General features: G+C 39.1%; 1 protein-coding gene across 2 annotated transcripts in view; it reads left to right on the top strand.

Moving 5' to 3' along the window:
• LOC124633726 (serum response factor homolog) overlaps window positions 1–27,757 on the top strand; it is a 221,768-nt gene that overhangs the window by 11,280 nt on the left and 182,731 nt on the right. For both annotated transcript variants that reach the window (XM_047169040.1, XM_047169039.1), the window contains exon 2: window positions 9,815–10,057. In XM_047169040.1, the coding sequence (XP_047024996.1) occupies window positions 9,815–10,057 (243 nt within the window). The remainder of the gene's footprint in view (window positions 1–9,814; window positions 10,058–27,757) is intronic.

Below are 27,757 nucleotides of genomic sequence, written 5' to 3'. Positions count from 1 at the left end.
TGCCTGGACGTATGAATTGTCCAGTAAATAAGGTTAGCGGAATATTTGCCCGTAGCTGCCTTAATGCTATTTAGTGGCACCGTGGTTCATTTGCATAAGGCCGAGACAGAAATTAGCATTTAACACGGGGTGCATTCTTCGCGATCTAAATCTTCGATTGCATTGAATCGACGTTCGTTCCGAATTAGAAATTCTATCGGGCATCTTAACAAACAGAACGAGATCATCCACATAAAGCTCGGAGCGATAGCAAATACATTAACATGGAAGCCATCGGTCGCTGGTACACGTTGTCGTACAGAAGTATAAAAATGTCTCGCACGCAACACAATTCATGGGAACTCGTTCTGGGCTCAGACAGGCCATCAAGTTAGTTCAGTTCGCAGGTGAAATGTATTGACAACTGGTCTTCCTTGATGCGTATCGGCGTGATGGTATCGTGGTGGCGGCGCTTCAGTCGGCTCCTGTTACCCTCGGACCCGTTGCATTGTGGAGATCACAGATAAAGCTTGTTTATTTAGCGCTAAAATTTATTCAGCCATGAGAGGCCATTAAGAAAAGAATTATTAACAGTTGGACAGGTTTACGTTCATAAGCTCGGGTAATAGCGTGTTGAGTTATGTTTGTTCTTTCGCGTGTTCCAGTAATGAATTGAATGTTAATACATTTAATAAATTCATCTCGTATATCGCTACACAATGTATGCCGTTGACTACATTGGTTGCAGCGCGGCGCACTCGATATAATTGGACTAAGATTAGTGCTCGTGCTATATATGAATGAAGTTCATTAATCAAGGTCGAGTTTGCGTCTACAAAATTACATAGCGCACGAACAACATTCGATAAATGGTAATAATCAAACAGGAAACTTATGGAAGTGTATTGCGCGACACAATAAATTAAGGACACGGGCCGTCTACCATTCATAAAGCAATCTCGCATGTTTATGAATGAAACTGGCAACGAGACTATGAACGTGTAATTACCGACGCCATTGCCGTCGATATCGACGCTCGGCCACATTTGCATACGGCTCTAGGCTCAATCTTAATATCTATAGAACACCCAGCCCGCTTATATTGATTCAAGGATTGCCCATTGTTCTGTGGATTGTGTATTGTTAGCTATAGCTCCTATTGTCGCTTGAGATTTGGTCGTTTAATTGAATCTTCCTTATATTGTTCGCTGGATAATAGTTCTCAAATTGCTCAGTGGCTTTTGGTATCAATTTAACTAGCTTCCCTTGCTTTGTCTCTGAATATTCTGCAATAACTTAATGCATCCAGCCGTAATAACAGAATGTGTTGACAAGTAAAGAAACAGCCTTCACCGGTCTGTATACAAATTCATTTAACCGGTCATCTTCAATAGCGGTTGTAGATTATCTCTTGCGTTCGAGTCCGGTGACAAATTGAAACGTTGCGTTATTGGAAATTTTTGCACCGTCTCGGTATTAATCTTGATCGCAATAGTCGCAGCAATACCCGAGTTACACCGTCGATAACACACCGGTTCTCCGTAATCGGTAATTATTGTTTAAGCGTCGTTTAAACTAATCGCCGTAGACGCCGCTAAACCGCCGGCGAGTGCTACTTTGACGCCGTCCAACGTGCAATCTCTTGCTCGAGCTGAATGACAATTTCAATATTGCCGATACAGATTTTTGCTTAATGAACAAGACTAACAACATTCACTTTGTAATTACCGTGATACGTTTTCATTAACAGCTGATTTAAGCCTGCTTTGCGCAATTTGCTCCTGTTTTTTAAGACTTTTTTGTACTGTTTGATCAACGTGTGTAACAATTTATTTGGATTTATAAAGACGCTATATTGATATTGCAAATTGTATCGCGTCTAAATTCCGGTTACCTGTGCAAATATTATTCAGATATATTATTGCACTGTTGTTATCTTTAATAAGACATTCTCTGTATGCGTAGGATTTCGTATCAGAATTCTTCTCTGTAGCATCTCCTCTCCAATGTAATTTACATACTGTACCGCTATACAAGGAAACATCTGAACGACTGGTCCGTTGTGAATTGTTGCTTTTTCTTTAATCAAGTTTTCGGTCACATCTGACGACCTCTCAAAACAAACAAGCCGAAAATTCATTCGTATACTTACATGTGCCGTCGATATAAGGGATTTTTGCTTTATCCGCTTAAATCTGTTCTCCGATAAGGTTTAGAAAAGCAAATTACAGTTGTTGTGGAAGTCTTAATCGTGATTAAACGTGTAGCTTCCGATTGGATTGCTCGAGAGATAATGAAGCTTCAAACTTTCACTTTTCGATCATTACGGTGCTGTCGCTGATTACACTGAACTCTGAATTGGCAACCCCCTGCCGATTTCATGATTTATTTTAATGCACGGTATTGGAATACGAATCATCCTTTCTTATTATTGATTGTACTGCCGTTTATTAGTGTCGTATAACTGGCCGCTTGTTAATTTAATTACTGGAAGAACTAAAGCGATAAGTACAACTTTATGAATTATAGATGATTTCTGTATGATCTTACGGAAAAAGTATGACGTACCGAGCGAAATATTGCGAGTTTGATAACAGTATGATTATAACTGTGATCCCGTCAGAGGTGAATCAACTCCACGTCCTTAATGCAATGGCATCATCCTTGCCTTAAAGGGTGGACGATGACGTCGAGCTGCAGACAAATACAGCCACGTGGCGTGGAACGCTTTGGTAGGCAAAAGACGAACACGGCCTGTTTAATCCTTTTACGACTAATCCAGTCGAGTGCTGCCCACAAATGGCAACCTGGCCTTTCATAACCTGTTTTTGGGGTTTCCTTAGCCCCTTGTTAAGGCTACGTTATTTTTTATTATAGAAAACGCACGTGGCGTGTGACGTACCAGTATGGTTAAGAGATTGTGGCGGTTTTTGTCAAAGCTTTTTATTGTCAGTTGAAAGTGGGTCTTCTTCATCGTCGCGCGTAATCGTATCATTTGGTTTTCATATTTTCGCGTTCTATTTGACGTGATTTAATGTTCGTTTCGCATCTTCAATTTCGTGATTTATTTCACTATTTCCTTGACATGCCCATAAGTTTGTTTTGCCGTTTCAGTTCCGTATTTGGTATCCGGATTAAAGACATTTACAGTATTAATAAAATAAACTGTCAGTAATCGAAATAATGGGATGAAAATACTGTCTCATACTGCACCTCAGCATCATTACTTGGCAAATTGTTTGACTACCAAACATTGAATTTTGATTTAAAAGCTGACCTCGTCTAATCAACCCGCCTTACTTTACAACTACCGTCTTTATGATTGAGAATATTAAAATACCAATGGTTTCCTGTAAACTAATTAAAGTTAATGTTCAGCGTTTAGCCTTGCCGTCACCGAGTGAACCTGTCTGCCAGTTCATTTCCATATGAATTGCCGTCTAGCACCCGTAAGATGATAATAGGTTAACACCTTAGGCTCTAGTGAAAGTGGATCAGGACAGGCCTAAGTGGCCACAGGGAATTCATGGAATTTTATAGACAAGCTAAGGGTGGGCTTGAAGATCGATCGCGATAAATATTCTGTAGAAATTGATAGTGTTCAGTTTTTGTTGTTAAAATGTCTGCTGTATCTGATGAAGAATATCTATTCAGGTTTTTGTTTCATAGTGAAAATTAATTGCCGTTGCAAATGTGAAGAAACAAACGGTATTCGTTTGCGTAGAATCAACAGTTTTTTAGAGGTACGGTAAATGCCTGGTAATAGATACTTCAATTAAATTGAAGAGTGTTCAAAGTATTATGAGGTAAATGATTGACAAGTATATGAATACATTTACGAGCCTTCTTCATATTAAGTACCAAGTGGTATCAATTATTTTGTCGTATGCAACCTTTCACTATACTCGGTACAAAGTAACTAACGTAATTAACGTTTAAGCGAAAATAGCATCCTATAATTTGTCATCATTTATAGGCTTTTAAGGCCTTTCTTAATTGCCACCTGTTCAGTTTCTTAGCTTCTTCACTTAGCTAAAATAATCAATATTAATGACGAACATGTTTTAATGTGTTAGATCCAAAGAAATACCTTAAGTTCTAGGTAATATTAATAGTTTAAATAGTATTTGCATTTCATTATTGCAAGCTGCATCTGTCTTTGCACTCCCGTTGAAAATTATGGACTCTTCAAACTGGAATCTTTATATTTTGACGAAAAAAATGTCAATACCTGTCTCTTAGCTATAAAGTTGTTAAGCAAAATTGCGCAATGATCCAACAGAATGGGCCAAACTGCATTAACCAATAAAATTAAAATGTCATAAAACGTCGATTGTGCACCAAAAATCGACACAAGAATCACAGGGTATTCGTAATGTTACGTTATTATTAGTCAGTTATTGCAAGTTTTATGTGTATTCTCGTTTTTCGTTTCCGAGAAATGTAACTTTTGGTGTGACGGGCGGTTTTACCGACGCTGATTTTAACAAGACTGGCTTGCAATTAAGGACTGTTTACCGGGCATTAATTTTTGGCAATAAAAGAGGAGCACGCATGAAATGATCGGTACGCATGCGCGGTCGGATGCTCCGTGGGAAAAGCGGCCGCTTTGTATTCCATTGTAGTCGCAATTAGCTGGTTTTTTGGCCCACGTTGTCGCGGGTCGCACTTGTCACAGTAATGTCGTATCGCTATGCCCCGTCCCGAATGCTTTCTCCGGTTAATTCGCGAATTTACCACAACTCTTACATCGGCGTAGGATTTTTTATTATTAAGAACAAGAAGGGACAAAAATTCGTGACGATCAAATGTGTTTTTTGCAATTCATAAGTGGTTATTCACGTGTGAACGGTTTGACTGACGTTTTTCATCGTCAGTTGTCCGTTTTAAATTTCTTGTGTTTTTTCTGCATTTATTTTAATTTGACCTTTTATTTCTTGGTCACTCACTTTTTCTTTGCAGATAATTGTGAGGATCTTCATTTTATGTTTCACAAATTTATTCTTCGTTTCCTCGTACGACATGCCATTAAGCGGCGCAGTATAAAATAATTTGGCTATTAGATTAAAAACTGCAATAAGGTGCTTAATTTTATCTCCCATTTCAAGTTAATACTCCAAATAAGAAACTAGTTTTCGGTCACTTATATTCATATATTCGCCGCTATCACGAAATCTCGTAGCACACTGAACTTTCATATTTTTTAAAGTATTTCATAAATCGCCGGCACGACATCTTTCCCAGCACTAACTGGCCGATTATCTTGTTTATAGAGCTATTAGCTGGCGTGCTATCGGATTCTGTATCTGATCTCGGCAAAAAGTGTAGTTTTCATCGCCCAGAGTTGGGAACGACAGCTAGGATAGTACACCGCGAAATTACAGGGCTGCCTCTCAACCAAAATATTATAATTTATGCTTTTGTACTCAGTTTATTCATAGCCAGTAGTTGATACCTCCATTTTTTTTTTGAGGAAAGTTCTAATGGAATTTATAAAGTCGATTAAAACTGTTGATGTGTTAACAGAATTTCATTAAACACAACCAGCTAATTTCATTGCTTTCAATTTTGACACGTATCAGACGCTACTATCTTATAAAACTATCGCGAAGTCCAATTAAGTTAGAGTAATTACTGTTATAATAGTGATATAGAAGAAAAAAAAACTCATATCTCGTTATACCCGTGTTATGATAAGTGGCGAGCGTAATCATCATTTACTTAGCTGGATTGCCGGGCTCTTAATGACTGCCTTTATTATACACATCAGAGTCGAAGGTGTGGAGCTACGCTTAAATGAGCTGCACAGTTAAATCGTTAGCTAAAGGATATAAAATTTTGTTGAGGAAGTTTTGTGGCCTTTCGAGAATATTCTCCGTTCAATAAAATGCTTCGGGAAGGGTTTATTCTTGAGATATCTCTATGGGGCTCCACTCAATTGATCGGCTTACGTCTTGAGTGCGCCTTGAGTCCTGGGATGCGGGTCTCGAAAGCTATTGTTGTAAGAAAAATTGCGACGTAGTATCCAGTTTTGAAAAGCTCCACTTCGCTGTTCAAAATGAAAATATTTTTATAGAAAATTTTATTGGGAAAAATATCTAGATGGCCCTTTTTCTCTAACATAAATTGTGTTACTCGTACAAGTATAAACTTTATTCTCTTCCCTTCGGTATAATTGTAGATATTTCGGATTAAATGACATTACCAGAATATTCTCAAACTTAACATTCGACAGGTAGCTTTGTTATGTAATCTAAATGAAGTATGAGTTTCATAATACCAGTTCAAGCGTTTAAAACTCATAAAATTTATCAGTGCAAAAACAAATAGCCAATTTGTGTAAGAATTTTCTTACTAAATCGTCGTTATTTAGCATGTTGATATTGTTCAGGACATCGTCGTAACTCCCCACGAACTATTTATACAGCCAATTGTTTAGACAGGTTGCTAAACCATCGCCTACGCACGCGTAATACGCAGGATAAGTGTACCCTTCAGTCCTAAATTAGCAAGAAAACAATGGAACATGGAATGGTGGAACGGGAACCATTGCTTTCTTTTAATAGCCTTCCGCAATATAAGGTCCAACTTGACATAATCGCACGTTAATTCTTAGTTGTCAATTAACGAGAACACACGCCCCGCACATCATGTATCATTATAATCAGCTTTGACAAGCTAATTGGCTTTCGGTTTTCGAATTTACTTTCGGGCACTTTCGGCTGGCTTCGGGCCTATGACTCGTGCGCACCGGTTCTGCGGATTTTAGTTGCACCTTACTACAATCACTTGTGACTTAACTGGAGCACTTATCTGGGCGTTTTTTGCAACATCGGTTTGTATAAATCAATGAGCGGATCTGTCAATCTTGCTAATGCTGTCTCTTTTTAATTTTAAGGATTATGTTGCGTCATTGGTCTGTGCTTTTAAGGGATTATAGAAAGTTGTTAATTTCAACTATTTAAATGTTAGGGCAATCGTCTTATAAAAAGCCATTGACAGTGATGTATCGTTGTACTGACACTATGTTTGAACAAGATTTTGGATTTACTTTCTATTATAGAAATTAAAGTAATTTAATATTTAATCCATAACTTCGTATAGGTAATAGGTGCCATGTTTTATGATTTTCTCCCATAAATCAAACAGGCAAATATGATGTTATTTACTTAGTCCGTAGCAGCCCTGTTGTGGGTCACCGATGGAGTCAAACAGAGGTTAACCAATTGTTTGCCGGCTAATCATGTTTCAAACTAAGCTATTGGTTTAAACTTCGACAGCGTAATTTGAACTTAACTGTAAAATTGACGTGATAAACTTATTGTGAAAATATTTGTTTCTGTTAACAATAGGAAAGCTTTTGAGATTTTCACACGACTACTTAGTTGCTTTTTTCTATTTATTAGTTTCATAAAGTACTGTGTAATTATAGTTAAATTGAATCGTTGGAGATCCACAGAAGTCGTAGGTCTTTCAGTTTATATCTTGGTAAAGTTAAGTTGTTTATTTTGATTTAACCGATGCATTTATTTTCAATATTATCAATTTTAATACACTTAGCTACAGTGCAGTAGCGAAAATTTATGTACACATGAAAACGATCATAAAAATCAATAGTGGCCATAAAGTCGGATCTTTTAATGCAACTCGTTTGTATCGTAATCGTTATAATCGTTTTTATATTACGTCGACTTTGATATTCTTTGCCAGATAACGACATCTAGATTGGCCAGTAAATGTGTCAAGATGAAAATTAAAATTGTCACTGAAGGTCTAATACGGGAAAAAACCATAGACTTAAATAAATTCCCCCTTTGAAAATGAAATATTCTTGACTTTCATATCACTTTCAATCAGCAAAGTACCGTCAGACGTCTCATATAACTCCTGATTAATGACGTAAAATAACGTAAAAACATGAATCTCCTTATACAAAAGAAATTTCCGATTTTTTGAGAGCGACCTCAGTACCAATAATTCCAAGTCCTGAAATTTCACTGAAGCCTCATTAATCATGTATAACAACAAAGCTCATTAAAGGTGCATTTGTAATTGTCAATTTCGGCAGTGTTTTATACTGGAACCCACTAAACTGCGCTGTCAGTAAGAACCTTAGCCTGAAGTTAATAAGAACCATTTTACAATGACCCAGATTTGAGATTAAGGGTGTCGATGTCAAAGATGCAGGCAGTAGGTTCACTAATTACAGCTTTATCATCAATCACTTCAATGAATGGAGAAGGGAAGTGCAAGTTTTAAGAAAAGAGTGATCACTCACCTCTCTGTGATTCAAATACAACCTTAAAGCAGTATGAACTAAGTTGGAAGTTCTAAATCACATGATTCAATTAACTATAGCTTTGGTTGTCAGACCCCATTTCCGAGGCTTATTGTCATTGTAATGATACTGTCCAAGTCCATTGATTCTCTTGATATTTTGAAACACTGGTGCTTCAATTAGGAACAAGGATATGAGGAAATTGCGATTATTTGGCAACATATAAATATCTCATTCAAACTCCTTACAGTGATACTTTCACATGTCAATCTTGATTGAAATCTCTTCTGTTAGTGACCTGTGTGATCTTTGAACTTTTAATATTCTTATCATTATAAAACATTGACTATAACAATATTATAATTTATACATTGAATATAACAATATTGAAATATATTGGCAGTCAACATTCGTGAAAGTAGAACGTGAGCTTTGAAATTAGATTTAGAACTCCGAAAGTCTGAATACTATACAAACTTTTCATAAACAGACATACATAAACAAAGATTTAAAGGAGTTTATAATAAAACTCAAAATCCAATACAAACTAAAATCAATATGTGGTAAATAAAATGGTTTACAAATAAAACCGTTACCACGTAACCGATAACTCAAGTGGGCGAGACCGCAGACCAATATTATGCAATGGAAAAACCAAATTAGACGCCAAACAACAATCAAATTGCATTGAAAAATCACAGAAATCCTTCAAACAATCCTCTATTGCTATCGCACTAAAGTACACAGTGTATTTAGCGTCAATTTGAGAGATGAACATAATACGAGCTACCTGACTTATGTCAATTGTCCGTGTCAAATGGGTGTTTTAACAATTTTTGTCACATGGCTCTTAATGCGGAGCACTGGAGTCGAAATTAGAATGTGCTGTTGGTAAATAAACTGTGGTGTAAGTAGGTGTGGGTGGATGGGCGCCAGTGGGTGTGATAATTCGTCTCGCATACACAAAGAGTGCCGTGAGAGAGTGATATTGCTCCCGAAAACGAACGCGTAGTGGTTTACATACGAATTAGAGGCGTGGGATAGGTGAAAGGTCGGCGGGAAACTTTTAGGATCCGATAACCCTGTCCGAGTAAACTTTGAAGTACCGAGCGTCAAATTGGCCTGACTACGGGAACTGTTATTGCGTTGTTGACTAAACGAAACAAACATTGTCCCAGGCCTGTGTGATGTTCAACATACTAATGCGTCTGAAAGTTAAAAGTCTCAAAAAGTACTATGATTGTGCGGTCTAGAAACTTTCAAGGCTTGCATAGCTTCGGTTTTTAGGTCAAGCTAAGAGTTGAGATTTTCTAAATATTTCATGCTGACATAAATAAGATTACGTAAAGGCTCTTGTAGTCTCGGCAAATACGGCCTATGTTGTATGTATTGGAGTGAAATATGCTGAAGTTTTTGAATGGAGCATAGTAGCATTCGTCAAGCTTATTGAATACTGAAAACTTTATAAACAAATGTTCACAACACAGAACACAAATAGGTAAAGTGTTTAGTCCATTGTGGGTTTGTTGTATTAACTGGTTTGTTTCTCTTTTATAGGCATACGAGCTATCGACCCTGACGGGGACACAAGTGATGTTGCTAGTCGCGTCAGAGACGGGCCACGTGTACACGTTCGCGACGCGGAAGCTGCAGCCGATGATCACGTCAGACTCGGGCAAGCGGCTGATCCAGACGTGCCTCAACTCTCCGGACCCGCCCACCACCAGCGAGCAACGCATGGCTGCGACGGGCTACGAGGAAACTGAGCTCACGTATAACGTAGTAGACGAGGATATGAAGGTGAGGCAATTGGCGTACGCGGGCTCGACGCAGTACCCGCTAGAACACCACCCCGGGCTGGCGCCGTCGCCGCTGCAGCAGTACCACCAACACCCCCCGTGCCCGTCGCCGCTGCCGCTCAGCTCGCTGGGCCAGCCCTACTCGCACGCGCACCTCTCACACCCGCACATGTCGCATCACCCACAACGGTAGTTCCGATGGCACTTAGGCTAAATCCCCGACATCGACGCGCCCCTGTGGCAGGTTACGACTGTTTAACGAGATAGTCACGTTCTAGATTAGCTTTTTTTAGATAAGAGAAAGAATAATATACAAGCAATAAACTGTTTTGTTAATATATTTTGTAAATATTTTGACGAGTAGATTGTTTTCGCTGATCACGTCGCTCCAGGTTTGAGTTACGGACGTGTTTATGAAAGTTTTGTTTTTGCGTTATATAATAAAAATGTTCAGTGTATGTTGATGAGCGAACATCTCACAACCGATTGCGATTCAAGATTGACGTATTCATTCAGATCGTTAAAGATAAGAAGACCCGTGGACGCAAGAAATGAATTATCACGTGGTGGAATTTTACGCTTCCGTTGACGGAGACTTCATCATTTATCACGATTATTTTCTCAGTAATTTTATACTCGATTTTTAATAGTTTTGTGAAACGTATAAATTATAAAATTTCACTGTAGCTGGAGCTTAAAAATCAATTTAGGTATGATGATTCAAAAAATCTATCGAAAATCCTATCAATGAAATTGATGATCTGAGCGGCAGAGATGTCGAGTCGGATAGATCGGTGTTCAGTAGCGAAATAATCTGATTTAAAATCGTTTTATAATTAACGCCACGGACCGGTTTATCGTTTAGAGTGACGACTCGGAAGTGGGAGCGGTCGCGCTACTATTGAATCATTATTGTGAATGAATCGGCCTTTCATTCTAGCTCTTTGTGAAGTTCACCTATTCGGAACGGCGCTTAATAATATTGATTATAGACCAAATCATGGAGAGACGCGTTAACGACCGTTCTATTAGCATACGATGTAAAGTTAAATGCGGCCAAAGAAAAAAGAACTGAAAAACGAGACTGTAAAAGTATCGGTAGCGGTGAATATTTATGAAATACCAAAGAAAAAAATGAAAAAACTAATAACAAAGTAGGTGTAGTAAGCAGGTGTTATTTGTAACTAGAGACAGTTTCCAATTATCAAGGCAGCGCGCTGTCGCCTCCGGTTCTAAGTCCACCCGGCCCCGTGATCCGGATTATCAAGAAACTTAATTGAAAATTACTTTCGGTGGTACCGCCGGTGATTATTATAAATTCTCCTGTCAAACTCGACGGCGGCCATCGAGTTACGGGGAAAATCAATCCCGAGTAACGCAGTAGCTTTCACACCGCGTGGTGCACGTCACGGTGCACACCAGCAGACACAACGCGCCTCACGTGGACTATATTCCGATAACCATCGCGCCTAATTGTGTTCCGTATCGTCTTGTTGGCGCGAATGGATAATCAATGAAGCCCGCGACTGATCAAATACACCCAAATACGGCGCGTTCGACGTGTCGATTCATTGAGCTGCTCGGATTCGATTCGATTCATCCATTAAGCGCTGAACACACCTTGCGCCGCTAATCGGACACTATTTATTCATCGATTTGTACCCAGTAGCTGCTCTCGCTGCCGTCGCGTCGATTGCACCCGACGATTAATTCTCGTACCTAATTTGCATATCGTTTTAATTTCGAACCCATCGGGCGCCCACTGAGCCTTCGCCCCCGACCTCGAATATCGCTTGTCAGCTCCGATATGTTGAAATCGATTACGTCGATTCGTTCGTTTCGCGGGTGGATCGATAAAAATCTCTCGTCTTCAGGTGGGTCGTTCTCACCGAGTTCACATTTGACGTACGGAAATAATACGTCCGGACTGATACCGATCGTTATTGTTCGCGCATCATCGATAAGTCGAATCGATTGAAATATTCACGCGGTAATTACGATTCCGAGAGATAAGCTCGTCTCGCGACGAGCGCGCTTTGAGATCTCTATCGTGCAGTGTTCTATTCGCTGTACATGTTTTCGTGACTTTGTTATGTGTTGGACATACCGTATCTCGTTTTATGTGTCTTAATATTCAAAGGCGGCATTTTTCTCTCCCGCTAGGAACAGTTTCACCTGTCATCACTGTGAAGTCGTTTACATAAATATAATTCTTTACGTATTCTCCGCGTGTAATATGCGTCGTCTGGTGTGTCTGTTCCGTGAATATAAACTGTACTAGCCGCGCGAGTGTTTGGCGTAACGCTGCTCGTAGGATGCAGATGCTCTTGTGCATGAATTAGCGGTATAAATGTGGAAGTCGGTCAGTGCCCTCGCTTGCCCGTATCCCCTAATCGAGAATACGCGTGTTTCGTAACATCTCGCGAACTCTTGAGTTTTCGCTTTCGACGTGCGCGTGCGTCGTAACATTCCTGTGCCGATGGTTTCTTTCTGTTTCGCATCACGTTCGCATCTCCCGACTAGTAAAAAAGCGTAGTGGCGACTACAGGAGTTGTCGACACGAATCGTAAATTGTTTATGTTTTTTAGTTGCACAGCTTTCATGCAACGAGGCTTAGGGCGCGTTTCCAACGGCGGCAGTAAGTCACGCCTCCATAACGTATTCCGCACGCGGACCGCTCGAGACGCGTGGCGTCTATTCTTCACATCGCTCAGTAATCGCTCGTTAGGCGTCTCGCACCTCGCTTTATTAACTTATCAATACTATTGTTTTGATAAACGCTCGGGACGCAATTTCTGTTGACTCATCGTATTGTACCGGCTAATGTGCCTACATAATTGTCTGAGTGTAAGCCGATTGGTCGCCTTGTGCAACTCAAAGGCAACAATAAAGCTAATTTGACTAATAGGTGCCTTGTAATCATCGCCGCGTGTGGTTCTAGGATTACAAGATTGCGGCGCCGACTTTCTTCACTGTTTCGTATCATCGGTTAATGAACGTCGTTCTGCGCCTATTGTTTCAGTTTCAGCTTTATTTGTTCTTTTGTTTGAGCCGGTTTGATTATCCCGCTGGGGACATACGCGTGTGTAGGTACATTTTAAGGAAACGGTGACCACAATCCTGTCGGAGCCTGTGTCTCTGTTGGTACGATCAATAATTTATATTCCACGCGTGAACGCATCGCTGGTTCAATATTTTAAAAATTATTTAATGTTTGCGAAATTTACGTTAAATGATCGGTTCTGCCCTGTAATTAACGTGGTGCCGCCCGACCACCCGGACGCGAGATCGATGGACTTACAGTCGATCAGCCATAAGGCTAATATTCGTAAACCGCCTTTGCCGTGTCCTCGGTCGGCGGATAAATGAAGAGATCCGTCCAGCGGCGTCCAAACAGGAGGCACTCTCAATTTGGTGAAATTTTGACAAGAGCAATGACCGTAGTAAATACCATTTGCGCCGTCATTTGGGTAATGGATCGGTGTATCATGTGCGAGGCAAGTCGCCGGCCTGCCAAAGGGTTCCGTCGCGTCTAATGTACTTTCAATGCTGCAAGTCCGGTTGGTTAGGATTTGGGCAGCGCGTTATTTCGAGAGGCCCGAGCTTCTGGTTCAGTTATCCACATTCGCGGTACGTATTATTTTAGGAGTTGCGTTGGGCGAGCACTCCGTGCACTATTACGGCAGCCTGCGTCCGCGCCGCTCTGTTGCATAATTCAGACACGAGCCCCGCCGTTTGCATTCCGATACTTGATATGTGCTTTCACATGTATTTATGGACAAGATTTTGTGTCTCCGTAATGTTTGGCGAATAAATAAATTGTGTTTAAGGCATAAATACAATGGGCGAGCCGGCGGCTCCCCTCGTTACGTCGGCGAATGTAAAGTCCGAGTAGCTTCTTGTGTTGTCGACATGTCAGCCGCTGAGATATATCCGCGGGTCGCTTGATGCTCGCTTATTTCGTTGTTTAGGTGCTTCGTTACACCGCGGTTTATGTCGGCGCTTACAAATTGGCGTGCCGGGACGCCCCAGCGTAGGGCGTCACAAATCCTCGACGAAATTATGCCTCGACGTTTACATTGTACATCATTCTTGTGTGGCGACGTACCACTGACACGTTTATTAATTCCGCTCTCACATTTATTATCTCCTCAACAAACAACCTGCCCGTTTTGACGAACGACTTATTGTAATAAATAGCCAGTTGCCTCGCGGTCACCAACGGCGCTGACACTAAATCCTTAAAGCTACGTTCTATATGTCAAGTAAACATTCTAGTGGCCGGTGCCAGCTAATCCGAAGTCAACGTCATTATCTAGGAGCTGCATCGGGTCTAACAATTCCGCTCACATCTCACTTACCGCAATCCTAATGATTTGCTGCGGAGGTCCCCCTTTGTATGCGTCGGACACGGTCATTCGTATGCACGTTGTTGTGCTGCTATCCCGGGCTGCATCTCCGCAGGCTTCCGCGAGACGCTCCGATTGCTCTAATTGAAATTTATCCATGGTCACAGGACGCGGCCGGATTACTTCTACCTAGCTTTTTAATTCGCTTCGATTAATGAGTGCAGCCCGCATTGTCTTTCTGTTATGTATGCGTCCGATTATGCGATCTCGTTTACTGGATTGACGCGGGACGCGCCTCATCCATTATAGATTTAACCGGGAGTGTATCGTCCGACTGGATATGCCAGACGGCTGTGTCATTTCGATAATTGGACCCTCGATTATATGCCACTTGCGCAATTTACAAACATCTGTGCTAGATCCTTTGATTGGCAGCTATTGCGTCATCTGGATTTATATAAGTCCAATTAAGTGTTTTGTTTTTAATTAAATACAATGTACTATGGCTGGCTGGCCGCATTTATAACATTGAGGCGTTCATTGGCCCAAAGGAATTAGAAGTAAAGCCCAAACTATTCGCGTTTACGTCACCGATGATGTTTGAAATGAACGATTGGACGTTACGTATCGAGATCTGAGTCGATTAATTCGACGAATCTGAGGCGGCCCACTTCCTAAAACTAGACTGGGAGACGCAGATGGTTAAAATTAGGCCCGCGCCGAGAATAGCGTAAACTGCGAGCGCGCCGCGTCACCGCGCGAGCCGACCTGCTTTAGATATTGTGTTACAGTACATCAAATCAAATCGATCTGTTTCTCAGCCATCACTCCACCGTATTTACTATACACATGATTTAAGCCATGAATCATACCAATGAAAACACAGAATTCCGCGTTTTTAAACAGACCGCGTGTTAGGAAATAGGTGAAGACAATAAAATTTGTAATATAGTTTCTAAAACTGATGCCGATGTTTTCATGAAGGTCATTAAACTGATTGAAATTTAAAATAATCCGTACACGTTCAACTAACAACATCAGATTGTTGTCCACGTGCTCGGATAAAAATAAGTTTGGTTATTTCTAATGTTCGACGTACTGTTCCACACAATGATCAGAACCATCAGGCTGTAAAATAAATGCAATGACTCAAAATATTCGCACAAGAACATCGGTCATAGCTCTTTATCGTAACATGACAGCATTTTTTTGAAATTATTGTTCAAACAATGTTCCCTCCTGTTATTGAAAGAACACAGCTTATCGGTCAGCTTTTGTATCGCGATCTGTTCGCTGTTTTGGCTTCATCACTGAGCAAGCTAATATCTGTTGCGTGTTGTACATCTCTGGTTTGTCTAGTAATGTCTTCACTAGTGGTCATCTTGAAATGGTATTGGATATGGTGCGGGGCGATGGTTCCGCGTCCATAAATTCAAACTAGCGTCCCAGTTGAGGTCCGACCGTTACCGCGTGGGAAATGATTGGGTCCCGGCCTCGGTCGGTAAGGCTTTGTTAGGACGATTGTCCACCGGAGTGGTGTAGATGCTCCGATAGGCTGTGTATAGTGCGCCTTCGCCCGCGGTGACAGCTACGTGGGAACGTCGACCGGGATTGTGTGTAAACGCCATAGTTATTTGGATGCAATTGTCATTTTTGTTTTTGAAGATTTATACCGGCAATTTCATGGCCTGTTATACGATTTAACTCTCAACTGTTGGCTTTCTATGGCTTTTTTGTCTTGCGTAAACATTTCAGTGACAACTTTTATTAGTTCTTCAGTACCTATCTGTATTAGCGGTTGATCTTCAAAAGGCAAACAATTTCAATTTTCAACGCCATGTACGGCATCCGATGCAGCCTCGTTTATTCTATACATATTGTTATATTCTCCTTACTACGGACACTTGTGCACACAGAGTGGAATTGTACTTCCAGATATAATGTATTCAACACGCGTCTGGCGCTAACTCGACGGCCATTCAGTACTGAAAACAAATCCTTAGCTTTTGTGACCGCCGATCCATCATAACACTTTTTCTATAGGCCAGTATCATCGAGCTTTACACAAACAAAACCCTTTCAAATGCAAATCGCCAGTACGTGTGGATTAGTTCCGCTCACACTCGTGGGAAATGTCCTAAACATAATATAACAAGACCGCTCAAAAGAGACTAATTGTCGTTTTAAACATTAACCTTATAAGGCCACCTACATAAACGGTGATATAATCGTTGTATTGGCTCATGGTTGCATTAGAATGAGGCGTAGGCGACGTCCTTCCACTTCGAACGTCGATCGTGTAATGCCCGCGTTTGCTACACATACGGGCGCGTGCACTCCTGCGCATGATTTATGTATGACCACTGCAGTTGGTTCATTTAACTAGATATGTTCCGGAATTATTGTGTTGCGGACAACTATCGTACCGTTGTGATCGTGTCGTGAATCTCAACTAGTTGATGCGCCTAGAGCGAAGGTGATTTTCCACCAGCTCGCATGTGTTTATCTATCATCTTTGTGTTTCCATCTTCCGCCGAAATGAGGCTAAATTCAGAGCTTTTCTTTGAAGTCGCCTTCTCGTTTGCAAAAATAATTATTTCAGATTAATATAGTCAGTAGACTTGATATGAGCACTACATATCGAAGCCTTGTTTATGGGTCTCTTAATGCGTAATCAATGCCTGTCACCGTCTCTTTAATCAGTCCAGTCACCAAAATTACCTTCATTAACAAATCCGGCCTTTCTTTAAAAAACTGTATCAAAAAACCTGTTGCTTTTTTCTCAAGAATCGAATGTCCTTTTAAAATCTGTAGCAAATTAAATTGGTTGCGTTAAAAGGAAAGTAAATTTTGAAACCTGAATAAACAACTATATGTGTGATTGTCTGGCCAGCACACGGCAATATACTTATATATTTTTTATTTAATGGAAATATTGTGTCCAGAGACGGGCTATTAGGTACCGATCGATTAAGGAATGGTCGTGTAAGTTTGGATTGTTCAATTTGCCGCGTGTTAGACGAAAGTGGTGTTATAAATAGTGCAGCGACAGATGTAGGAAGTGTCGGATGCCATTCATAGTTCGGTGTGCGGCGTCCCAGGCTCTGTTCCAGAGATTGGATCGTAAAATCGTGCCGATGTTTCTCCGCTTTTCAAACCGCACACTAAGTTACAAGAAATCGGCGGAAAGTTAGAGGTTTTAATCTCTTGTCAAATGTAGGAGGCTGTAATATACCGATTCGCAGAACAATAAACCACTAGAAATATGGAAATTAGCTGAGCAGGCCGGTGAGTCAGTTAGGTGATAAAATGATTCCGCTTAGTTTAAGAAATTCTCTGATTTCAATCAGATAGTAAAAGGTGTTAATTATATTAAAATAACAATTTTGAATGCCAAAATTCTTTATTATCAAACAAGCCAAGAATAAGTTTCCGACAACTCTTTTGCGACTTGCGCCACAGTTTAATCGTAGATAAACCGATGAAATCGCGTTGGATTCGCCGCTGATCCCGCAAATTTGACGCTAAAACGACAGGCTCCGGCCAATTTTATTGCTATAAGTAATCCTTTTGTCTGGCTGCACTTAAGTGTGACTGTAAAAGTGTCGGCGATTACTTTACACTTTTCCTAAAAGTAATTTAGCGTTAGCGATTTATCTTCTGTTACAAGCTATTCATTTCGGTATGTTCGCTCCGATATATTGTGTTACTAACACGCGTGCGCTCACATAATGCTCGGTAATATAACTTTTATTAAGTTATGTCGATAAAATCTAACTAGTTTTTACGTTATCTTGGCAAAAGTCATTCGATTTTCTCACCCATTTATACTTATTAATGTTTACGAGAGGCTTTATGTCAAAGTTACTTTTACGCGTCAAGGCAGTGCACAGCTTTTACCTGGGCTGTGTTACTTTAATGTGTCATTATTTAAAAAAGTTTCAACCTTGTGAAATGTTGGCTAACTGTATCAAATTAAAGTGTAGGTATGTAATCGAGCCCCGGTGGGCTGCCGGTCGGTTGATCGATAACACGCCTGTTTATTTGAACCGTATCAATTCCGGCCCGATTCGCCGTAAAACCAATATTTATTGTAATTTTTTAAAAGAACATTCACGTCGGAACGTGACTTGAATATTGTAATTTTCGCAATGAGCACTCGCACGATAATGACCATATTTTCTGAATGAAAGGCCCGCTTGGCTACGTAAACTTGGGATTTCAAGATCCGATCGGTTGCATCACTATCTGCACCGAAAGCGCTCGTAAACTGACGAGCCTTGACAGCATAGTATCGGGTTTTGTGATCTGTGACATTGCGGAATTGTCTATCTACCGTCCTTATTGCTCTAACTCGTGTTAATTGTTGTTAGATAAGGATGCAAAAGTCTCCACGTTGACGCTCTCACTTCCGCCCGCCCACGAGTGCGCGAGCGCAACCTACGCGACCTAACTTACTTTTTAAATCGCAAGCCGGTGGTCTCGTCGCCACAATTGTTACTGACTGTTGCCAGATTTAAATCAAAATGAATTCGAATGTTAAAATTTGAATTTTTAAAAGTTTTGTGCCTTCGCGACTGAGTGACGTCATTGAGTAGGTGGTGCGCGCGATAAAAAGCGTTCGCGGTACACTTGGCGTTGCACAACCTTTCGAAATGGCCATCCTCCTTAAATTATGACTTAATTCTGTTCTCTCTTTTGTGCTGTTATACGATATTATATTTTGTAATAACGGTACCTTCTGCAATATCTACGGTATGATTCGAAACGTCACTATCGCTCTCAACTTTATAGTTGCGGATGTAAAATTATACATTAAGCTCTGTTCGATTTTTTTATAAAGTTTGCTCCACAAAATTACTCAGTAAATATTGAATTTTATCGTCTTTTCGATAATACGCTCAAAATCCAACACTGAACATTTGTTGTTATATGAAATGCGCTCGAATTCCCTCAATAAGTTATAGTTTACAACGCAAGCCTATGTTAGTCTAATAAAGTTAGTAGCAAATGTACTCGGAGACGTATACACGGGCCGTAACTCAGTTCCTCGCAGATCGAATCATACAAATCAACAAGTCATTAACATAAAACCATCATAAATAGCTGATATATCAAAACGGAATGACGCATAGAATGTAGCGAGACAAGAGGAAAGACAAACAAACAAACTTACGTGACTCGCTTTACCAAATCACACGAGACGCGAGCCTTAGCATAATAAAACGTTTATGTTCGCTATGTACATTTTGTTCATATATTTTCGCGTTATTTAACTGTAAGGAAGGTACGGAATCGCAGAAATAAATTTTGAATACCGCCCGATAAGTACAAGCAGTTTAAAAAAGAAGCGGCATTCAGAATTTAAATCTGTGACACAAATCGATTACTGTAAGGTTTACTCTAATGCATTTTACTCATTAATTCTCAGGCCATTTAACGAGTGCCATCCTCTTTGTAGTTTTAAGTCCAACGATTACTGAATTTGAATGCATCGAATTAATTTTAAGGACCATACCTAGATCATTCTGTCACAAGACCCCTTCCATATTCCAATTGGTGCTAAATGTTGGTGCTGCTGCAGCGAAACGGTTACATTCATGGGTGATCTCTTTAAAAATTGTTTCATAATAATTTTAATGGTAAAATTTCTAATATATATTTTTATAATGTAGTTAGTTAGTGACGTGTCCTTAAGGACAAAGTCCTGTTATTGATACCTGTATGTACGTAACATTCCCAGTGTGCGCTTCAGTGTATATTTTTAACATTGTTTGTGATCCATCCAGAGTAACGAGTTTAATGTAAGGCATGATGTGTGTTTGAGCGACTTCTGGAACGTTTGGCCGATGCTTTGTTACAATATTTTTGGACTTCGTGATACCTGAGTTGGCGTGGGCGTCGCACGACGCTCGCTCACCACAAACAATTTAGTGGTTTTACTATGAATATTAAATTAACTATTTAGCTAATTTAGACAGACTATGTCACGACCAATTTTTACCATTTATTTTCGAACTTAATGATTTAGTTGTTTAATTACTTATTTATTTCTGTTTAGTTCTTAAATTATTGTCATTCATATTATAACGAAGCATCAGTCAACACATAGTTCAATTTTACTAGTATCCAAATTTTTATAAATGGCTAAGTATAGTGTAGTAAGCAAGTGCTAGTAAAATTGGATCTCGCGATTTTGACGTTGATACAATAATAATAATAAATTAATAATAAATTAATATAATAAGTGTTAAGTAACGTATGTATCCTAACAAGTGATGCGGTTGTACACTCAGCCACATAAATTGCTATATTGGCGTTAGCTTGTAAATATTCAACAGTACTTAAATTAATAAACTTTAATGCAAGTTCGTCAACATTTTTGAAAGTTTGTTGTTGCTGACTGTACTTATGAAGACTTATCGAAGTGTCTTATTAGTGCCTTATGAACGACCAAGTGAGAAGCCGAAGATTGTACTTAAAATTAAACTTAATGACTGTTCCTCAGTATTATATTACGGAATCTCTGAATGTCAGGCCTCTGCAACTGTGGTCGCGATATTTCTATAATTGGTACTTAATTAATGTTTGAGCACTAAGTTAACCAGACGCTAGTCTAGAATTTTGTTAGAAATGTCTCTCAAGATTTTGATTATTTAAATACTGGAAATAGTTCAAATACTTATATTGACACTCCGCTTGTATTCTTATCACATCCTTCACAATTCATGTAAAGAGGTCAGTATTAATTCGAATGTACTTAAAAAGATAAAAATTATGAATTCATTCCCTTATTCACGTTTGGTAAGAGCACAAAAAGTGCTATTACAGTGAATGATATCATAATTTCCATACGTCTTGTTCCCGAATCTCATTCGACAAGCGAAGTGTCAATCATGAAATTAGGCACGCCGTTGACAGAAACATTAGCCGAACGGCGAAAAACAAAGGCAAAAACATCGAAAACATATATTTAAATATGAAATTAAGTTTTTCGACGGGCGCTCATTGCTTTCCAAGACGATTATTCATGTTTCGCTGATAAATGTGCGACGTGCAATAATTCCATTCTCGTTTAAGAGCTTGTTCGTGTTAAGGCCTTTACACACACGCGGTAGCTACGTGTATATTTTTGTATGAAATTTATAGCTCTCATTATAATATTTATACTAAGTTCTGACGTGCGACTTTATTGTGGCCCGCGCGTGTGTAATCGCTTGATATACTTCATTGTAACGATGACTACAGAAAATTGTTTGCAAGCTGTAAATGGAAATTAATGAGCTGCCCACTGTCATGTGGAAGTCACGTCGATGTTCGTTCATTATTTATGCGAGTATTAAGCTGTCGCAAAAATTTACAATACCTATTAAAAAGTTAATGTTGAAAATGTTAATTAATTCATTTACACCTTGTAATATATTTTGGGCGATTTCTACAATATATTTATATGGATATTACTCAGTGTTATGACAATATTTGTGGAACATTTACTCCGATGGTTGTGAAATGGCCGACTGTATTTCATGTAGAGAGGAAATTACTCGATGGTTAAGTTTTACTATGAGGTCGCGCGGGGACACTGTCCCCCGTGACACCAGTAATGACAATGTGATAGAAACAATACCTAAAGACGCTAGATCATTGTTACTGTAAAATACATTTTTTTTTGTAAATATGTACAATAAATAACATAATAAGCGAGGTCTTGTAATACTAGATGCAATGTTGTACAAGTTTTTCTATTTAAATATTTTTTTGAAAGATTTAATCTACTCTATTTTTAATAAACTTATTTTATCGTTTCGAGTAATTTATATAATGTGGTTGTACAATGTCGTAGATGAAATCAGAAGAGACATTACAAAAAATATATATATAAAAAATAATAAAACGTTGAAAAATCTTATCAGGTTTTGTATTGTGACTAAGATCTTCCTACCTCCCCATCCACTGTCGGATCTTCCCTGGGAACTTGGTCCATTATGATGTCCCGTGCCGGAACTTGAAGTTTCACTCCAGTATTACTTCCCGCAGTAAGTATTTTTTCTTCTTAAAACTTTGAAGGTGGAACTTCAACGACGGCACCGTGAATCGGAAAATGTAAATAGGGGCGGCAACCAAGGGGCCCCAATTACGGTTCAACACTATTTTATCGACATTCGGCACATCATTTAATGGCCAAAAGTGATGTGTACGCATTCGATGGAATTTTGTTGTACTTTAATTTCTGGTTGCCGCCAAACGGACCATATGGATCAACCTCCCTTCGCGTTTTGAAATTAACTTTATTGCAAACATTGTCGTAAAGCATCCAATTTGACGTTTTTAATTACGTTGCATTATTAAAATCGATGTTTTAAGGGGTGTGTCCGATAGTGTTTGGCTTTATCGCAGCTAAAACCCGACAGAATCGAGAGGCTCGCTGGTGAGCGCGTGCGGTCATCAGTGCAGTCATTTTCGATTTTGTCGGCTGATAGTTTTTACTGTGTCGAAGCCAAAAGCTGTATCTCTGTCCCCATAATTACTTTCGCCGTTCCGATGCGAATATTACAATCATAAACATGCAATAATTGCTCAATGATCCACCTTCGGGTTTGCGAACACCGGCCGTGGAAAGGCGTTCCGGACAGCTTTCTTTTGCCTTCGACAGAGTTACGTTTTAATTCTAGAATTTAAGATTGGCCAATCATTTGCGTCTTGTGAACATTGAAGAAAGAAAATGAAGACTGCTGTAAGGTACGTGGACTTTTCTATTATCCATTAGATGTAAGTTAATTTATTAACGACTAACAATTGACATCTGCATTTTGTGTGTATTTTGATGTGCTTTTCAGGTATGCTGTGTACAGGTATCAATATTATTGCATTTTAGATATTTTTTATGTTTTCATGTCTGAAGAAAAAGTTAGATCTACAAGTAAAACAAAAATAGTCACGAATAATATTGCAAACTCTTCTGGAAATTATTTTAATAGGTTACATGCTGACTCATTAATCAGACTTCCAAAACACCATAAACATTACACTCTCAACGCACAAGATAAACAACACGAAACATATTAGTTTTTTCGCTTTCTCGCCGACATACTTTAACTCATGGCTTTATGCACGTTCTGCATAAAGTAACACCTTATTTTTCCACATTCATTAAATAATATATTAAACTGGACACCAGTATTATCTGTGAGGGGTCAGGACTTAATGCATCTGTTTAAAATATTGTGACGTACCATGAATAATCTTTGGTACGTGTTCGCTTACTACATAACCCTGACCACTTACATTTGAACCGACACTTTCGTCTTACATCTCCGCGTATTGATGAGATTCTTATTTCCCTACGAGAGTTAGAGTGTCTTTTTATACTGGTCGAGTAATTTCGCAAGTTGATCGTCATTTCAATGGGGGTAAATTTATAGAGGATTCTAGTGGCGTTCGTCTGCTTGCAGACTTTATTTGACCGTCAATCTGCTTGTCCAAATGATTGTAGTATGGAGATTATCCGGCTTATAATAGTACAATGGGCGATTGAGACCGTGTGTATTGGTAATTGTGTGTGGTCTTTGATTATTAGTTTGATATGTTAATAGGAACCACACAATGTTGTCTACAAATTATTACTATTGCATCGAAAAAAAATGTTGGTACTCTATCTTGGTACTATGTCCACAAAGGTCAGGCAGGAGCAAACTTCTGTTGTAGTTACCAAATAAATAATTTTTAGTATTCAATGTTTATTCAGTTAAGGTTCCATTTACCATTATTACGATTCTGAATAACTTGCAATAAATGCTCTTACTACTACTTCATCAGTTTGTAAATCAGAATCAGACATTTTTCCATCAACCTAAGCTATTCCCCTTATTTTCGCTAAGTTTCTCTAGATTTGGCACAGTAGACGTACAAGTTACAAACTCATTTCAACAACCGTTTTCGTTTATTCCTATTGACCCCATCTTATTTTTATTGTTTGCATTCTTTGTTCGAATTAGAACGAACAGAAGATACATATTTTGTATTTAAATCATGTATGATAGGTACCTACGCATTGGATAAAAATCACAATTATTCAATTAAATCAGCAGCAGTTTCTACTTGCGGTTTCATGCAACGCGAAAAAAAACGAATCGATTTCAATTTCACAAACAAATGTTGGTTGCGTTGTAACGCTCCATAAGTGTTGTGTTATGTTGATATATGACTGCTGATTGTCACATTATGCAGATACTGGTCAGTGAGAGCTGTGATGGACGTTTGCAGTCATTACTGAGATTCCTACTTAATCATATGTAGGTATTTGAAGGCGAGTTGGTAGGTAGCACTTTTTGCTCCGCCTGACGCATCTGTTCACTATCTCGGTTAATTGCTTTAGAACAACAGAAGGGCACGTTAGGTAGGTACAACTTTTTTATTGTTTAAAGGACAATTTCATAACTATAAGTCGAAGGTCCAAGAGCTAGTCGACTTTTACTTACAGAGCTAACGATGTAGAATTGATCGAAGATTTGAGAAGGAATCGAAAGCATGAAAGATGAAAGTAATTCTGAAAACATCAAACACGTAAGATTAATTCGAAAACATAGACTACCAAATGAATATTTTATAACTGTTATCACCTAAATCAGGAGAAATGTCCAAAGTTTCGGATCCTCTTCCAACTTTCCATTTACAACCTGTGTCCCGTTCCCGTCGCATCAAACTGGCTCACGAGGGCGCATGGCGATAACTTGGACACGTTATATTAATGCAAATTGCCCACCGAGCACCGTCCCTGGTGTTATCGAGCATTTTTATACGCGCCAACAGAAATACCGCGGAGCCATTACTTCGACGTTCCGTTCCTCCACATGCGTGAGAATGATTATATTTAATACTCTTATTGTGTTGTTTACAAATCGATTCCTTTGCTTAATGTTAAGGGATGAAAAAAGGTTGAGTTACTGACGGCGTGCCGGAGTTACGGTTATGGCTTGGTTGCCTGCTCGTGTTTTGTTGGGGGTTGTTTAACTTTTTATTGGGAAGCGTGTTTCCAGGGTTTGATTTTATGTCTCAAATAAGCAGTTTAAATATTTACACAGACACGACGAACGATGAACTTTGAAACGAGTAGAGCCAGTCGACTATGCAATTTAAAAATTTTATTCCATTCTATATTTTTTAAACAGATAACGTGGAAAAACTTGATTTCGCAAACATAAGATTAGAATTAAAGATCTGGCACTAGACATAAATACAACAACACTAGCACGATTCCAATTTTTGCTACACACAAAGAATTTTTGGGTGCGCCTGCCATCGATTAGTCATTAAACATAATTAATACGTATTATAGAAGTGATATTTGTATCAATTTCGTATACTTTCTATCTACCCACGCACTTAAATCTAGAGAACGACTATTTACCTGTTTAGAAGCAAGAATAGAGAATAATTTGTATAGATAGTCCAATATCGGATATTGTTAGAGAGATTAGGAGCTTAGGAAGGCTCGAGCTTCGGGTCAAGCTATTGTAAGCTCGCCAGTTGAACGGGTGACCTAAATCTGTTACACGCAAGCTTGTCTGAAGGTAGGTCAATTAATCGATTAGTCTATCGGTTTATGCTGCTAAGTGGCATTGATTGTCGAGACGCTTTGAATACCTGCAATGAAACACATACAGGACGTGCACATGTTTCTAAATGGTCCAATCTAGAAACATCTCTGCGCGGATGTGTTTGATTAGAAGTCAGAAGCAAATGAAAACATTAATGTTATAAGTACAACATAGAGCATGCGAATAAAATGATCGTTTTTTATCAAACCTCTCCAATTATTGAAGATGAAGAGTTATGCTTCTAATTTTTTTATCTAACATCACCTGAATCAGGTCTTCAGTCTTCATCAACCCGGTCCTATCAGATATCAACTGACGCTTTAATATTTACACTTAGTTTTTCTTCGCTTGGATGAATTATTGGTCATTAAAACTTATATTATGTGCTAACTACTATCATCATTAGGTAGTAACTGTAGGACGTCTGCATTCGCAGAAAAAGCTGTTAGTGTCGCGTGGTCTCACTACAGCGATTGTAAAGAGCTCCAAACGACGGAAACATAAATCCCAACAAGTACTCGTAGAGTTCGCGTAAATATCACGGAACATTGTGATTTTACTCTCTCAATTCTTTACGCATTATATCTGATTCACCATGAATTACACTGAACTTTTAGCAAAAAGTCATCTTATTTTATAAAAAAAACGATCTGGGCGTTACTCGGTCAACTTGACCCTACAAACACATAGTAATTTTGGAAAGTACCCTCAAAATCAATGCCTTTAACTCTTACATTTTCAATATCGTCAGACAAAGGACTTGATTTCAATTATATGGTGGGGAAATTGACGGTTGAAACCATCATTTAAATGTTAAGTGTTGTATAGTCGTATTTGTTGTTCGGCAGAAATCACATGGCTTATGGGAGTCGGGGTTTACAGTAAATTATCATTTTTGTTCGTTCACGCAACGTGGGCTGTCGGGATTGCGTAACTTGATGTTTTTTGTGAGCGCGTGTTATTGTGTGAAAAGTCAGGTCACTGGTTTTGTTTTCTTTTTATTGCACAACGGTGGACGGTCGTACATGTTTTAAGTACCATTTATGTGGATTTAGGGATTGGTAAAACTGATTAGATACCTAGAGTTCTTATTAAAGAATCCAAACGTTTTTTAGGAGATGATTTAGCTTTAGACCCGGAGGGTAGGTTCCAGAATTACAGAGTATTTTGTTAACCAAGGCTATTCGTCTATTTAAAGAAACTTGAGTTCGATGACACTAGGTAGCTTTAATCTGATATTAGACCTTTCACTTAAACTTAATTAATGCAGTACACGTTTTTGAGACACCTTTTCCAGGACTCATTAATAGCTTTCTTTACAGCAGTTACCCTAATTAAAGGTTGCTAATTGACGATTAGACATTCAGGCACTTTCGCGAACAATGGTACGTTGTAATGGCTGCCACGGGTAAGTGAATTCCGTGCTTAGTAGGAAGCTGTGGTCGTAGCACATTAGTAGGTAGAATTATTTTGCTATCCATACTATTTCGAATGTAGGTAGAATAAATATATGCACGGTCGAATTGAGAACCTACTTTTTGATAAGTCGATTAAAAAGAGTAGAGGTAGACATATTGCATACATTGCACCCACTATCAGAAAAAAGGAAGTAATTAAAAGTATAATGAAAAATATACCACCACGATGGTGGAGCAGATCGTGGAGTATGTCCGATCCAAGACCAACTGGACCTTGAGGGTGGCGAAGTTGGAGTCGCGCCACAATACGAACTTCAATTCGTTCATGGTGCGAGTT

Source organism: Helicoverpa zea, chromosome 10, assembly GCF_022581195.2.
Source record: "Helicoverpa zea isolate HzStark_Cry1AcR chromosome 10, ilHelZeax1.1, whole genome shotgun sequence".
In the NCBI taxonomy this organism is placed as follows: domain Eukaryota; kingdom Metazoa; phylum Arthropoda; class Insecta; order Lepidoptera; family Noctuidae; genus Helicoverpa; species Helicoverpa zea.
The sequence above is the reverse complement of the archived record's forward strand: the minus strand, read 5'-3'. Positions and strand labels throughout refer to the sequence as shown.